The sequence below is a fragment of the Sciurus vulgaris genome, assembly GCF_902686455.1.
Source record: "Sciurus vulgaris genome assembly, chromosome: 1".
NCBI lineage: Eukaryota > Metazoa > Chordata > Mammalia > Rodentia > Sciuridae > Sciurus > Sciurus vulgaris.
This window is the reverse complement of record NC_136461.1, coordinates 177,937,818-177,955,560: the sequence shown is the minus strand read 5'-3', so window position 1 is coordinate 177,955,560 and position 17,743 is coordinate 177,937,818. Positions and strand designations below refer to the sequence as shown.

General features: G+C 30.1%; 1 protein-coding gene across 1 annotated transcript in view; it reads right to left on the bottom strand.

Moving 5' to 3' along the window:
* RIMS2 (regulating synaptic membrane exocytosis 2) overlaps window positions 1-17,743 on the bottom strand; it is a 631,678-nt gene that overhangs the window by 208,321 nt on the left and 405,614 nt on the right. The window contains 3 exon segments of the mRNA XM_079106841.1: window positions 7,432-7,548; window positions 10,600-10,756; window positions 16,619-16,687. Of these exon segments, the coding sequence (XP_078962967.1) occupies window positions 7,432-7,548; window positions 10,600-10,756; window positions 16,619-16,687 (343 nt within the window).

The following is a 17,743-nucleotide window of genomic DNA, read 5'->3' as shown; positions in this document are numbered from 1 at the left end:
AAAACCTCCAATGGCAAAACACTTAAACATGGCAGATGATCATGATGTTTCAGGAAACAAACCTTGAACTCTCCCAAGTTTCATAATTATACCTTTAAATGGAGAGTAAATAGGCATATATTTATATCTTCCCTTGTCCTTATTTTCTGTACCAAAAGAAGAAATGCCTTTACTTGTAATCCTGCTTCTCACAGGACCTGGCTTCATTCATTACTCCCTTCCCTTTCTCATCTGCATAATCCAAAAATAAATCCTTTGCTAACCCGACCTTCCTTTCAAGCCACTGCCTCTTTCTCACTTTCTTCTCATTATTAAACATCTTAAATGACATATATCTACAATTCTTGTCACCACACCTCATGTTTTAAGCTTAATGCAACTGACTTATGCTTCTATCATTCTCTTAAAGCTATTCTATGAATGTTATCTGCAAAATACTAAAAAAAAAATCTTTTGATCTCCCGTTGATTTTCATCATAGTACACTTAATCTATGATATTAGACGTTGATTTTCAAACTTTTATTTCTTAACACTTTCCTGTCCTGATTTCTTAAACCTTATTTTCTCTGTTTATTGAATACAGTATTTACCTAACATCAAGTATTTAATTAAGAGTTTTGTCTACATTACCTCATTTATAGTCTCATAAGAATTCTTAGAGGCAGGACCTAATATTTCCAATTTGAAATTGAGACCATGAGGTCTCACTCATAGCCACATAGTATGTAGCGAGGTTGAGTTTCAAACTAAGGGCTTTTTAAATTCAGAAATTAAGCTCTTAACATGTATACACGTGGCCTGGTTTCCCACCTACCTGACTTTTGCTTCTTCATCCATTTCATTTAATGGATTTCCTTTTTCTGTATTCAAGAGAGGCAGTGGTTTTCAAAAATTCATTTCTTGATCTTTTTATATTCTAACACTTTCTTTCTAAAGACAGTTTTTTTTTTTTTATAGTATGAATGATTACTTTGTTTAGCCTTAATTTTTCTTTGAGTTACACAGCATATTTCCAACTGCTTCCTGGTTCTCCACGTGTTGGAGTATCACAAAAATAATTCAGATTAATGTGGCTTAAGTAACATACATTTTTTCCTATTGGGACATCGGGGGCTGCATTTGTGAAATGAGAGGATTGAAACAATAGTTTTTGTTTTTGTTTTTTAAGAATACCACTTGTTTTCAAACAAAATTTGATGTTGAATCAATATATAAGAACCAAATAAAATCAAAATGACTCTAGCTAAAGAGGAAGTGAGAAGTCTAGATCCCTACTCATTTGGCCTCATTATAATCTACATAGCTGACCCTCAAATATCTATTCAGAACCAAGGACTACACACTCTCTAAAGTCTTTTAATTTCAAACCAAATTCTTTAATCGCCTTTTGGAAGTTAATATGATACTTTGGTTATTCCTCTTCTTGCAATGTCATTTTCTAATGATTTAGAAACTAATTTAAGCTAAGCTAAGTTTAATTTAATTAAGCTTAGCTTAGTTTAATTTAACTAAGCTAAGTTGTAAAATTCAGAATTTAACACCTCTAGTTCCTTATTTTGCACATTTAATTGACCCATGGGCTTTGCTGTTTCTGATACCTAAATAACTCAGATTTCTCCCATCTCTCCTTTTCTCCTGCCACTACCATAAATCAAGTTTTGAAATAAGCCTGTTTCTTGAAATAAGTTTCTCTTAGGTTTCCCTACCGTCAGAACCCAACATTCCCATGACCCAATCCATTCTTCACCCTATCTATAGAAATATATATGTAAATTAGGTTTTCTGCTCATGCAAGTACCTGAATTGAAATCTTTCAATATTTTCCAATATCAAAAAGCAAGTACAAATTCCTTAAGTGTTCTTTCAGTTCCCATTTCCTGTCACTTCTTATCCCCCATACCACTACCTTTTATCTAGATAAAACAGACTACCTAAGATTCTCTAAATATATCATGTGTTTTCTAGACTCCAAGACTTGCTGACGCTCATCACTGTCAAGAATGCCCATCATTCCCCCTCCATCTCTGCCTTTTGCCTTTGAAAATCCTAATCAATATCTAAAGTTCAATTTCTCTTTGAAGTCTTTTCTAACAGGCTCAAGAAATTTTTTCCAATCTTTTCCTGTAATATTATGCTTTAGCCTCATAGACTTCAACATCTTATAATTAGCCAGTACATGATAATTTGTCTATCAAGAATAGAATAATGTCTTAAACATTTTGCACACAATGACCTTACCCACTCAATCAATATCCATTGGACTATAAACTAAGGTGTAAAACAAAATAAACACCATTTTCATGATGAACCTTCTCTCCAAAAAAAGGGGAGTGGTTCACATAATCACAGAAGTACTCTAGAAATGTTAATGCAGAATTATAAGCCTATGTAGGATAAGAAAATAAGGAAGTATTTTTTAAATTCCAGGCTTTATAAAGAATAAAATAATATTCGGCAATTATGATGTTGAGATTTATTACTCTGAAAAGGAATAGGTTGTCTCCAAATACTATATAAGAGAAAAAAGTACAAACTTCAAAGCTTGTTAAAAGTTACAAATCCATAAAATATGTACTACAACATCATCCACTTTCCAAAATTTTTTTGAAGTCTTAATAATTAATTTTGTCCTTATAAAGCCAAAGAAACATTAAGCAAGAATCACTTTCATCAAGCATCAACTTATTTTCTCTTTTCTACTTCTTCTCATGTTAGTTCTTAACCTTAACTGGTCATGTCTCTCCCTTAAGATTCTATTAAAAACTGCGAAAATACATGCATGAACACAGTTTACCATTCTCTTTTAGTACATCCTCTAAAATCCAGCTAAGGTCCACAGATGTATACAAGGCCCCTTGTTGCATTCACTTAGTAAAACTTACACACATTTTGTACTTTTTCAATAACCATATTTCCTTTTCTTCCAAAATTAAATTTAACTAAGTACATTATAAAACCTAAGGAATTAATGTGTATGATGTTTTAAATATGAATAATGAATAAACAACTTATTAGTAAATTACATTTAGGAAAATCTGGTTGACATTTTTAAAAAAATCTGATCAGAGTAGCACTTCATTGTAAAAGAAAAAATAGAAAGTTAATAAATTTACTAAATTTGAAAAAGCAAAAAAAAGTTCCATACTCTAAGAATCATGATTAAAAATATTGTTCAAAGAACTGAATTAGTTTACTAATTCAATTTCTAGACACATTCTCTGAAGTGATATAACTTTAAAGAAAACACAAAATTTTCATTATTATAATGAATTATGCTTCCTCTATATTAAATTAGGATGAATGTCCCCTTTAGAAATCACCACACACAAAAAGTACCGCAAAAGGAGGAAATAATTCAATATCCCATTCATAAGAAAAGGTATAGTTTTTGAAAGTTGTTTCCAACAACTCCAACTTAATACAAAACTGTCTGCTGTGTCCTTAATAGTGTTACTATTTTGCTTACTTTACAGTTCCTACAATGTACTTAGCAAGATTTAACTGTCTTAAGATATATTTCTGAAATGTAACAAATATTTATAAAGTGAAGTTGAAGCTTCTTTCGTCATTTACTTTCTCTATAATTTTAAACTTTCAGAGATGTAAGGGCCAAAGAGACTATTCTTTTTGATGAAATAATTATATGAGAATGTACAATATTTTTTGGTTGTTGGCTGCCTGGTACAGAATATAAAAATGGCACAAGTGTGTGAAGTATCCCAGAGGTCCATCTAATAAGACAGTTTCCATTTTAGAATATAAATCTATGAATTAAATGGACTTGGGAAAAGTGTATAAGGAAATTAATTTTCTGCTGTTATTTTCCCCTGTAATGCTAAATGTATATTTCATAGAAATAAAAGTACTCAATACATTTTGGAGTCTAGGATAGACATAAAAATGCATACTGTGGGATATCTCTGACATGTTACAGATATGTTATCCAATACTCAACGCATATTCTAGTAGTAAATTAACTCCTATAGGCAAAATACTCTTAAAATGATTTCTAATAAAGTCACGTTATGTTCCTGATTGTAATAGTTTTTAAGATTTACCAGAGAAGAAATAATACAAAAGGGAGGGAAATGGTGGAAGGTGATCTTTGTAACTAATTACTTTAACTAACCTTCCTGTATCCAAGTTTCTGAAATATTTGTAAAGAATTCCTTTACATTTTAAAACAGAAGGTTTTGACTAATGATGACAGAGTGATATATGCAGCAAAGCAAAGATCCAATAAAATTTTGACACATAATTCTTTTACATTGACCCATCAAAAAAGAATATGGACATGAATATGAACATCTCCTCCTAACACCACTAAAGTTTAACCATACTCTAAATTAATGTCAAATAGCATCATTTCCCACCTATATAGTCAGTATAAAAGCCACTATCTTCATACACAATTTGCCAACACATGACCAGACCTCTCCTTCACACTGGACCTCTATGATGTATGGATGGGGGTATTCTGATTCTGAATCTTTGCTCTTGTTCTTGCCTAAATAAACATTCCCGGGCTGGGGATGTGGCTCAGTGGGAGAGTACTTGCCTTGCATGTATATGGCAGTGGGTTGAATTCTCAGCACCACATATAAAGAAATGAATAAAATAAAGGTCCATCAACAACTAAAAAATATATTTAAAAAACATTCCCATTTCTCAAACCCCAATTCACATACTACATTCTCTAAAAGACTTTGTTTAAAAAACTTGATTTGACTGATTTCTTTGTTGTTTTTTTTTTTTTTTTTTCTTAGCTATTAAGGAATTAAGTGTAAATTATTTGCAAGCCAAAAGAACTTCTAAAATGTTAAGTGTAAAGCACCTTTTTTGGTGTATACACCATACCATTTTTGATGAGATAATTAAGAGTATGAGTCACACTCTTTGGTAGTTGGTTAATTTGTAAAATCTTATAAAGTTGGTACAAATATTCTATTTTTATAAAGAAGGAAGTCAAGTGTCAAAGAGGTTAATTTTCCCAAATATAAATAGTAAGCAAGAGATAAAATCCTATATTCAAATCCAAGGCCACTTGGTTCCAAATTCTATGAAAATGAGTATATTCAATAAAACATTACTCTAGTCCATTGCATCAACTTATACTGACAACAAAGATTAATATATCTCTCAAAATACTTAGATTTTACTTATGATCTCAAAAAAATTTTTTAGGCATCAGACTCAAAACTATTATTGATTGACATTAAAAATGCTACTCATGAAAATTAATGCAAGAGTTCTAGAGTATCCTTAACTTCTAAATAGTATATAAAAACTATGATGCCTTTACATACATTTTATTATTGAAAATCCTTTATTGTGTTAGGCTAAAACAAATGAAGAACTCATTGTTTAATAATGTGATACACTACATATATCAATAATATGCTTTTAGATCTTTGATTCCTGGCTTAATGAATAATTATTACAGATAATTCAAAAATATCAGAAATGCTTTTTATTTCTGTTTAAATGAAATTTAATTATTTTATTTAAAAAAACGGATTTAAGGCACCTTACAATTAGGGATAATTGTGATTTAGTGGCCTATAGCACTCTTAACAGAGTAATGAAATCACAAGGATCAATTTTCTATAAAACTTCTAGAGATAATTCCTTGAAAATGTTTGATAAAATAAAATATTTGTAGTCTTAAAGTGAAAATTCTATATAATGATATTTCTATTATACACATCGATTAAAAAATAAACACTGCAGGACTCTTGGGTATGACTATATAAGACAAAGGATTAATCACCTAGGATTTAGTAGCAATATTTTAAGGCAAGTTATCCTACATTTGTTATTGTTTAATACAGGGCCATTTGCCTTGAAATAATAAAATACTACGCATTTTCTATGATAGCAACCACTTTTGTTTGTAGGTATAATTCTAGAGGTTGATTTTATTCTACTCTTCTGAATCTGAAAGATTTAGACCATATTTACTTGTATAAATATTCAGTCCACTCTTCATTAAAGGAACACTTTACATAAACTTCAGAAGGGTTAAAGTCATTTCAGACTTCCTCATATATTCCTTTCTTTAAGAAACCTTTAATGAACAAGGAGCTTATGACTTGCTCAATAAATGATTTCCAGAAATTATGAAGCTCATTAAAATTTTCTTAGGCAATCAGAATACCTATTAATTCACCATAATATGACTGCTTCCAATTCCTAATCATGCCAACATAGTAATCCTTCTTTTGACATTATTATACTTCATAAGCATCACTTTCTATGGGTAGAATATCTATAATCACCCCTAAAGGCACAGATTACCTTGGAAAAATTAAGTAAATTAAAAATAAATAAAAAATATCAACTTTCATTTGATACTAATATTGATGTTAATTTAATAATTCCCTATTTTTTTATTCCAGACATAAAAAAAAAAAAACAGTATTTGTTTGATGCTATTGAAGATATCCTCTATCTCTTCCTTTGGGTGTACTAAAGCACAATGAAATCCTAAACATGAATTAAATATGAATCTAGACCCAGTCAAAACAATTATATTTGTAAATTTTGACAATAATTCACCATATCAGTTGATTTTAAAACCCTCAACTGTTCTTCCTAAAATTTGTTTAGTATACGTACAAAAGGACATCTGAGTTCCCTCATTATCTTATATTTTCTGAACAGTAAATTCATCTTTCTTTCCTCATCTCTGAAATTCATTTCATAGTTCAGGAAAAATGCATAAATATATATATATATATATATATATATAACCAAAGCATGAATTAGAGGTAATCAATTTGCTTAAAAAAATTAGTAATAATTAATGTAAGCATTGTAACATACCATGTTACTTCCAAGTTTGTCACATTTAATGGAGCAAATTCAGAGAATTCTTCCAAACACAGCAATCAATAAGCATGATTCTTTAAGATGCTTAAAAGGTTTACTGAAAGCCATGAGGAAAAACCTCTTCATGAATCATGATAAAATATTTCCTAAACAAACCAGATTCCATCTCAATACATTTATATCTGAAATGCCAAAATGATTTTTTTGATGTATGTAAAAGATTTTAAGAATCTATTGTCTTATTAGAGTATTTTTACATATAACTGTTGGTTATGACAAATAAAATGATAAAACATCTCATTTTTATTATGATTATCATAATCTCCTGTAAAAATTCAATAACAACTGGTTTAACAATAGGCAAAAATTGCAAAAGCAAAATGGTTTTGTTTTTCTCTCACCAAAAATAAACCAGAAATGTTCTTGTGTTTTATTTGTTTAGCAATGTAGCAATGATAAGAAAGAATGTGGACGTGGTAAAGAGAAAGAAAATATGGCTTTAGAAACTAAGATAAAGGACTGCTTGAAAATATTCTATGATAACCCCTTCCATCAGGCAGTGGTTAAAATAAATTCTAACAGTATGTATTTATATTTACCTGTCTCTATCTGGAGAATAATGGTCATCCATGACACGATGTCTATCCATTCGGCTAATTGTATTATAATGTCCAGTTGTAGTACGGGTCCCTCGAAGTCCCTGTTCCACATTCCTACTAAAACAGCAACATCTGTTAAATGTCTCAATAAGCCATAAGTTTATATTACACTAACAAATGAAGTTATTAATAAACATGGTAGAAATCGACAAAGTCAGTCATGCAATGTCAAATACAATTATTTTGTTCAACTTCTGGTCAACAGTATAAATTTCATTGAAGCTTGAGAGTCAATTGAAGAGATAGATACTATGATAGAGGCACAAAAAGAGACTAAATTAAGTTAATGTCATTGGGGATAAGATAAGGAATATCAAAACTACTAATGGATGACTCCCTGGTCTCTAGTAACAATACTCAATGGTAAATGATAGGAGGAATAGTACATGTGTGTAGTGAAAATTAGTTCCATATTACACATATTTGTTTACAGGGTCTACAGGAATGGAGAAGAAAGCCTCATAGGTGGTTGCACATGAGGTCAGAGCTCAGAACAACTCAAAAATCTACCTACTTTGAATCATCTCCCTTGGTAGCACCCTAGTCCAAATAACCACCTTCATGCATTTACTCTAACTATAGCTGCCTAAGTATTCTCTTGTTTCAACCCTTTACCCAATTGCCCATCACACACAGCAACCGTCTGAAACATAATCAAAGATCACAGCATCTGAAATTATAGAATGAAAGGTAAGAATTGGTTTTTAATTTTATTCTACATAACATGTTTATTTTCCAACCTATCCTGTCCATAGTAATTTGCAATGCTACCTTTATTGTCATATAAGTTAAAATATATGTATATAAGTTATATATATTTATTTTTCACTATATAGTGTATTCAACATGTCCATTACAATGTGATGAATTTTTCTCTTCTTTGAAAATATTTAATTATTTCTATATTTTTCCTTTCATGCAAATTCTAGAGTGATGCCACAGTTCTAAAAACTGCACACAGAAGTTTTATTGGGATTGCATTACAGATTAATTCATAATCTAGATTAAGAACTAACATCTTGATTATATAAAGTCATTGTACTCATGAACTGAATATATCTCATCTATTACTTACCTAAAGCTTCTATATTCTTCCTTAAGATCTTGTAAATTATTAGATAAATTATTAGATATTTTGCATTTTATGTTGTTTTTAAGACTAGTGCCTTATTTCTTATTATATTTTCTAATCATCTATTACTCATTTTTGCAAGTTGATATATGGCCAGCTGTTTGGTAGAACTCCCATATTAGTTTTAATATTTTGATTATATTGATTTTCTATATAGAAAACATATTACTAACAAATAATGATGGTTTCTATCTCTTTTTCTCCATTCCTTCCACCTTGTATTTCTTTCTTGTCTTAATAGCATTTTTCAGGACCAGATCCACTATATTATTTATGACATTGCTTGTTATTTATTTTATTTAGATTATTAATTTGAAGGCTTCTAAAACATTTCCTTAAGTACAATGTTCACTTGATAAAGTTTTTATGAACTGCAGGTGGTTCTCTTCTACTTCCAGTTTACTGATTATCTAATGTGATTAGAAGTTGAATAATAAAATTATTTTTATTACCTTCAATAAGATTTATTTCCCCATTAGTTAATTATCATAATGAATTACCATAATAGACATCTAACTATCATGCTTTTTATTCATGGTTAGATTTAGTTAGTTAACATAAGATTTTTACATCTGTAGTTGTAATTAAAATTGTGCTTATAATTTTTGTCCTGTAAAGATTGATTAGTGAGAATTTTATTAGTTCCAGAAAGAGATTGCACAGCTTCATTTCTATAACCAGTTGCATAGAACAGAGATATCTGATTTTGGAGTTTGGTTAAAACTTATGTGTAATAACTTTTTAGTCTGACCTGAGTGAAAGGGGGAAGGGAATGGTTTGTCTTTGACTACTGTTTCAACTTACTTACTAGTTACTGGTTTATTTAACTGCTCTACTTATTCTTTAGCAATCTTTTTTTCAGATATTTAAGTATTTTGTGGAAATTAACAAATTTAATAGAATACCTTCATAGTCATCATTATTTTCGAAGGATTTTTCTCATCTTTAATTTGTCTCTCTTTTTCATTCCATTTTATTTATTTATACCTCACTTTTCATCTATGGTCCTTATGTATATGTCATTAATCTTTCCAAATAACTAGTTCTGGGGTTCATATACACTCATATTTTTTCTCCTGTTTGTTTTTTTCTCTTATTGTATGTTATTTTGTCTCAATTTCATTGATTATGCCCTTATCATTAATAATTCCTTTCTTCAAATTCCATTATATTTCCTTTGTTGTCCTATATTTCATTTCTGAAATCCAGTACTTACTTAAACAGTTTCTTGTTTTCTTTTTTTTAATTGACATATAAAAATGGCATGTGTTCATGGTATATAACATAAAATATATAATCACTGTAGAAGGCTAAATCAAGCTATATAACATGTATTATCCCCACAGTTATCAGATGTGCATATATTCTTTTTTATTCTTTATTTATTTATTTACTTTTGATACAGGGGATAGAACCCGGGGGCACTTAACCACTGAGCCACATCCCCAGTCCTTTTTTATATATTTTTTAGAGACAGGTATTTACTAAAGTTGCTTTAGAGCCTTGCTGAGTTGTGGAGGCTGGCTTTGAACTTACCATCCTCCTGCCTCGGCCTCCCCAGTCACTGACATTACACGCCTGGTTCTTTTTTAATGTTCTGATGATTGCTCCTAACATTAAAGACTAGTCAGATGCTTATTTTTATTATTTCTTAAATCACCAATAAGTATCATTTATGGGTACAGTTAGTTGGTTCTAACTAGATATGCTGAATATTTATAAGTGATTAAAAGCTGATTCCTAATTAGAAAATAAAAATATATAAACAAATAATATAATAAAATGATATTTAGATAATCCAAAGTTACAAAATAACTCCTATTTCATTTTATTCTCATTACATGTGTTATTAAATAGCATTATGTTTTTGTTAAGTAACTTTTTTCAATAAGAATTTATCTTTAGAGATTGTTAATGATGTTTATGGACAGTAACCTTGCAATACAGTACCAAATAAAATATGTATGCTACCTTACCTTTGTGGAGGAGGGACACTGGGTGACCAAGATCTAGTTCTTCCTATAACATCTACTCGATGAGGAGACCCTGATGGTGAACAATGGTTTGATGACATTACTTGTTCTGGCACTGATAAGGTTGAGCTTTGAAGATCTCGACCATTGTGACGATAATCTGAAAGAGAAAAGATTAATAAATATAGTTATCTACACACTAAGTCCTTTATGTATTTTGTATTTTATTCAAAAACATAAACTATTGGTAAAGCTGAAAGACTGCATTAAAGTATAATGAATGAATCATAATATAAAGAAAAATAATATTTTATGAATATATAAATTTAAAAAGAATGACAAACGTTCAAATAGTTATTATTTTCGAGGCAATGTGAAAAGTAGAGTAAAATTTTTATATATACTTATGTATACAGTAAGTTTTTTATATACACACATGTACAAAGAAAATTTTATGATCTTCAATAAAAACATCAAATTTATTCTAAAAACATTTTCAGCTCCTCAATGACCTAAAGAGTTTCAGACACTTCTGAACACCTACTAATATTTAAAATTATTAAGTTTGCAAAGAGTTCTTAAAGTCTATAGTTATTTCTTTAAGAGATATACCATATTAGGAAACAGTCAATGCTATTTAAAGTGCATATGTAAAATGTCTTTTTATAGTGTTTCACAGGGTCAAGATGCCACAGAAAGTTAAGAAGAAAATATGACAAAATAGAACAGGGAAAAAGCCTAATAACATGACATACTTAGACAAGTGTATTAAAAGAAATACAACTCCAGTGAGTACCAGAAAGCAATTAACATTTGGACATATGGGAAGGAAAATAGGAGGAATTCTCAGTTTGCAGAAAAGCAGTTCAGAGTGGGGCACTAATGGTGAAATGAAGAGGAAAGATAAGTGTGAACCAAGTTGTAAATATCTAAAGCAGCATGAAGTCTGTAATGGAGAAAGCCTGAATAGTGCCAAGCAGGAAGTGATATTACCATCATTTCCATTACGTTCATCATGCTCATTATGGTTATCAGTAATTGACTTCTTTTTTTGTGCTAGGAAGTCTGCTAGGCACTTTCCAAAGTTATATTACAACATTTGTTTCAGAAATAATTTAGCAGCTGGGGGAATAGCTTACAGAAGAGTATATGCTTAATAGGTGTAAGGCCCTGAGTTTGATCCCTAACTACACCAAAATAAATAAGTAAAAGATTATAAGTAGAAATATAAACAAATTGGTTCATACATAATTTTCCCCAACATGTTAATGTTTTATAGATTAGATTCCTTAGAAAGAGACCAAGAGAGAAAGATTCAAATACGCATGAACAGTATAAGGAATATTCTCAAGAAAAAGAACAGAAAAAGGAAAAGGAAGAAACTAAGAAAGGATGTAGTCCCAGTTTGGTCTCACTGGAGACCGTCATGAACTGCCCCAAAATTGCTCTGACTCAGGTAATTGGGCTGAACTTTAATGCTTCTGTTAACAAGTCATTCGCTAAATTCAACCAATGGAAAGCAGGCACAGTGTTTATCTGGATGAGATGGTGGCAAATAAACATGTGAGAAGATATTCAACTTCATATCATCAGGCAAATGCAAATTAAAACAACAATTACATACCACTACACACCTAGTGAGTGGCCAAACTGCAGAGCACCAACACCTATACAGCAGAAACTCTCGGTCATTGTTGATGGGCAACATAAAATAGTATAGACTAATCAGTGGTTTCTTAAAAAAACTAAACATACTCTTAACATACAATTCAGCAATTGGGCTCCTACATATTTACCCAAAGGAGTCAAAAACTTGTGTCCACACAAAACACTGCACACAGATATCTATAGCAACATTATTTATAATTGTCAAAAGTTGGAAACAACCAAAATATCCTTCATAGGTGAATTAATTTAAAAAAAACTATGACATATCCAAACAATGGAATATTAGTCAATGCTAAAGATAAATGAATTATCAAGTCATGAAAAGACATTTGCTAACTAAAAGTTTGTCTAAAAGTCTACATATTCATTTACATTCCCATCAAAAGTATATGAGTTTCTTTTTCTCCACATTCTTGCCAATAATTGTTAATTTCTGTCTTTTTGATAACAGCCACTATGACTGATACTAGATGATATCTCATTGTAATTTTGATCTGCATATCCCTGACAGGTAATGATATTGAACATTTTTAATATGTTGTGGGCATGTGTATTTCTCCTTCTGATAAATGTCTATTCAAATCATTTGTCCATTTTTCAAACAGGATTATATTTTTTGTTGTATTTTCTGAATTCCTTATACTTTCTGGATATTACTAAGAGCTATATGGAAATTCCTCAAAAAAACTAAAATTAGATTTACCATCTGACTTAACTATCCCATTTCTGTGTCTAATCCAAAGTAAATAAAATTAGCATCCTAAGGAGACACCTGTAATCATCAGCTTATTGTGGCACTCCACAATTGTTAAGATATGGAATCAAAATCAACCTAGAAGTCTATGTTAGTCAGCTTTCCACAACTGGAAAAACACCTGAGATGATCAACGTAAAGGCTCATGGTTCAGTTCATGGTCACTTGGCCCAGTCACTTTGGGCCTGTGGTGAGACCCGAAATGGTAGAGCAAAGTTGCCCGCCTCATGGTAGCCAGGAAGCAAAAAGAGCAAGAGAAATGGGCTGGGTCCCAACATCTCCTTTAAGGGCATAGCCCTAATGACCTAACTTCTTTTTATAAGCATCACCTTCTAAAGGTTCTACCAATTCCCAGTAGTGCCACAGACTGGCCATGAAGCCTTTAGCACATAGGCTTTTGGGGGACATTTAAAATACATATCATAAAAGCGCCTATCAAGAGATGAAACAATAAACAAAATGCAGTATATATGCACAATGGGATATTATTCAGTTATAAAAAAATAAAATCCTGTCATTTGTAGCAATATGAATAGAACTGAAATGCTTTCTATTAAGTGAAATCAATTAGACACAGAAATACAAAAACTGCATGTTCTCTTTCATATGTGGAAGGTTTGAAAAAAAAAGAGTTGAACTGAATGCAGAATAGTGATGACAAGAGGCTTCCTGGAAAAGTTGGGGTTAAGGAGATGGGAATAAAGAAAAACTGGATAACGAATACCAAAACACAGTTAGATAGAAGGAATAAGTTTTGGTGTTCTGTAGCTCAGTAGGATGACTACAGTTCACAATAACCTATTATATATATATATATATATATATATATTTTTTTTTTTTTTTTTTTTTTTTTTTTTTTTTTTAGGGCTGGGGATATAGCTCAGTTGGTAGAGTGCCTGCCTCACAAGCACAAGGCCCTGGATTCAATCCCCAGCATCACACACACACAAAAAAGAAGATTTAGAAAAGAGAATCTCAAAGTCTCCAAACAAAGAAATAATGAGAGGAAAATGCTGATTGAAATATATACACTGTATGCATGTGTTGAAATATCATACTGTACTCCATTGATATGTACAATTAGTACATTAATCAAATCAGTTCAAAATATAACAAGAAAAAAGCTATATACTATATTATTTCAATTAAATAACATTCTGAAAAAGGCAAAATCAGGAAGAAAATGAAAAGATCAGTGGTTGCTAGGGGTTGAGGGGAGGAGAGAAATAAACATGGAAAATAAAAAATTTTAAAAGTAGTGAAAACAATGTATGATACTGTAATGATGGACACACTTCATTATATATTATTTGAAACTCAAAGAAGGTACAATGCCAAAAGTGAGCCCTGATGTGAAGTATGGACTTTGGGTGATTATGATATGTCAATATGTCCATTGATTGGAATGTATGTACTACTTTGGTGGAGGATGTTGGTAATAGGGGAAGTATAAATGAGAAGGGGCAGAAAGTATATGGAAATTCTGTGCTTTTCTCTTAATCTTGTTGTGAACCTAAAACTGCTCTAAAAATCATAAATTTTTAAAAAGAGAAAATATTATATCTGGCATTCAAGACATCTGCATTCAAACTTGCATAAATTGGAAATGGAGCTTTAAAGAAAAAGAACCCAAGGAAAAATATTTTAAAATTTAACAAAAGTAATATATACATGCTTGTCTTATACATGAAAGTTACAATTTTCATGTAAATGTAATTGCTATATCATATAATAAAGTGATGATGGACTATGAAAAGAAACTACAGATACCATAATTACAGAAACTACATCATAATCCTGATTTTTAAATTTTTTTTATTCTAAACAAATGTGGCTGATTCGATGTTCACAAAATTATGAAGGGACCACTTCAAATTTCTATAGTAACAGAATTCAAGAAGTACTCAATGGATTAAAACACAGTATGTCATGAAAAATCCATTTCTCGAAATCACATGGGATTTCAGTATAGCAAAACATGCAATGTTGAACAACAGTTTCTTCTCTTCAATGGAGTAGTAAATGATCCACCAGATGGGCTCTGATATTAAAAATAATAATAATAATAATAATAATGCTGAGAAAGGAAGAAATTTTTTTTCATTATGTTCAAACATAATCCAATAAGCACTTTGAGTTGTGGATAGGTTTTCTAAACACTATTCTGAATTGTCAAAAAATGATTATGTTATTAATCCAAATAATAAAGAATCTATAATTTTTTTTCAAAAAATACGATTCCTTTGAGAGAATGGAAAAATAATAAAATGACTGGACTTAAGTATTTTGGGGGAAGGAATGAGAAATGCTTGGTCAATGGGCACTAAGTCACAGGAACATAAGAATAAATTCTTGTATGTACAGTAGGGTGACATAGATAACAATTGTCTACTACTCTGAAAAGCTAGAAGAAAGGATTTTGGTTGTTTTCACCCTAAAGAAATAGTAAATGTTTGAGGGTGTAGATATGTTTAACCTGATTTAAACATTATACAACATATACATCTATTGATATCACATGGTACTCCATTAATATATACACTTTTTTTGTTTTCATGTATCAGTTAAATTTTTTTAAAATTTAAAGTAGTACTCAAATACATAAATCAATTAAAAAAAATTTTCCATCTTGAAAATAGAAAATGAAAGAATTCATGTTGGTACCAAAATGGCATTAAGATGAAGAGCTTGGGTGGTCTGAAGGAAAATATTTTGGATTTAAAAAAAAAAAAAAACTTATGTGGCTATATATTTACAATAGATAAGAAGTGAGAGAGTCAACTAGTGGAGGACCAAAATACAAAGAGAAAAAGAAATCGCGATGACTTCTGAGAAAGAACTGTGGGGGAAATATTTTTCAAAACCATTTTACTGAGGTTTAATATATAAACCATAAACATGGAAAATATGTTTGCAGTCTTAAAACATTAATATATTGTTCAGACATAGTACAAAAAGCAAAAGCAAAAAAATAATACTTTAGTTTTTAAAAAGTGGCACTGGATACAGGCATGCTCATTGATTTATAATATTAAGATTATTATATATATATTTGTTAGAATTTATAGAAAGCATATCTACTTACCTAAATATTAAAGCAACAGAAATTTTCTAACCATACACAAGGCAATATTTTAAACTACAATAGTATAATTTCAAAATTGAGCTGCACATGATATTAATATGAATACAATAGAAAAAACTGCAAAAGTCCCATTCAAATATTTGATATATGTTGGTATATTTGTAATGTCAAAATGATTTCAGCTTATTTTCACAATTTTGGGTCCATAAGTATAAAGAAGTTTCAATTATGCAATAACTCCTTCAATTTATTGTAAATCCTTTTTATTTAGTTGTTTTGTATAGAAAACTTACAAATATTTACTTAATTGACATCTTTCAAGAATATTCAATCTAATAATTTGTATGGTTATTCCAGTAACTCTTTAGGCGTTCAAATTGCCATTGGTTGTCATAAAAAGATTGTTTTAGGAAATGAGGAAGCAAGTTATTTTTCTCTACTTGTTTATATTAATGGTAAATAATAATGAATTACACTTCATTTTTAGTATTATAAAATAATTCTAAAATTCTTACCTGATACTACACCAATTCCATCATCACAGTCATAGTCAGAGACTTCACTATCACTTATTCTCTTTGACCCTATGAAGCAAACAATAGCAATAATTTAAATTGTTGATTATTTAAGAGGAGAAAAGCCCTCGATGACCTGAAAAATAAATAAAAGAATTTTGAATTAAACACTTGACAATAAAAAGTATAGAGAGAAGGAAAATAATTATGAATGAGTTCACCAACACTTATTTTCACACATATTAAATGATATGAAGATAGTCATGATGAGGAGGTAAAAGCTTACACAAGAATAATTCTGGGAATGTGTAAGACAAAGTTCCTAAATGGTGTAAAGTTTGAAATAATATTAAGTGTGAACTAATTATGTAAATTATTGATATTGATTGATATCAATAATCAAATTATAATGTCCATTGAATGCCTAATGTCTAATGATGATGTCTATTGAAAAATAATTAAATGCTCTGTAATCCCAGCAGCTCAGGAGGGGAGGCAGGAGGAACACAAGTTCAAAATCAGATTCAGCAACTTAGTGAGACCCTGTCTCTAAATAAAATATAAAAATGGGCTGGGGATGTGGCTCAGTGGTTAAGCACCTTTGGGTTCAATTCCCAGTACCAACAAAAAAGGTAAGTTAGTATTTGATGTTTTTGGACAAAGGCACCTAAGTTCAGATAAATTTCAAGATACAATTTATTTTCAAAAGCATTAATGTGTCTTTTCTTAACATGCTTTTCTAACAAATTTGGTATATCCAATTATTTTTCATGCTCATGGAGTATAATTCGGAAAAGTCAATTTAAGGTATTTTGAAACTTCTTTTTTTATAAACCTTTTTAGCTGTTTATTGCTTTGAGAAGACAAGAAATAAATCATGCATAAAATTAATACAACTAAATTGTGAATTGTGCTGTTTTCTAATAGCCTAAGAGCACTAATAGTCATTATAATTTAAGAATACTGTGTGTGCTTTCCTTACAAAAGAAATCTATAACAAAGTTTTAAAATGTTGAACCTAATATGGCAAACTGGCATCAAATTAAATCAACTGGAGCTTCGATGGCTAATGCAGATTATGATTTCATAATTATGAAACATCATGTACAGAAATAAACGTATTAT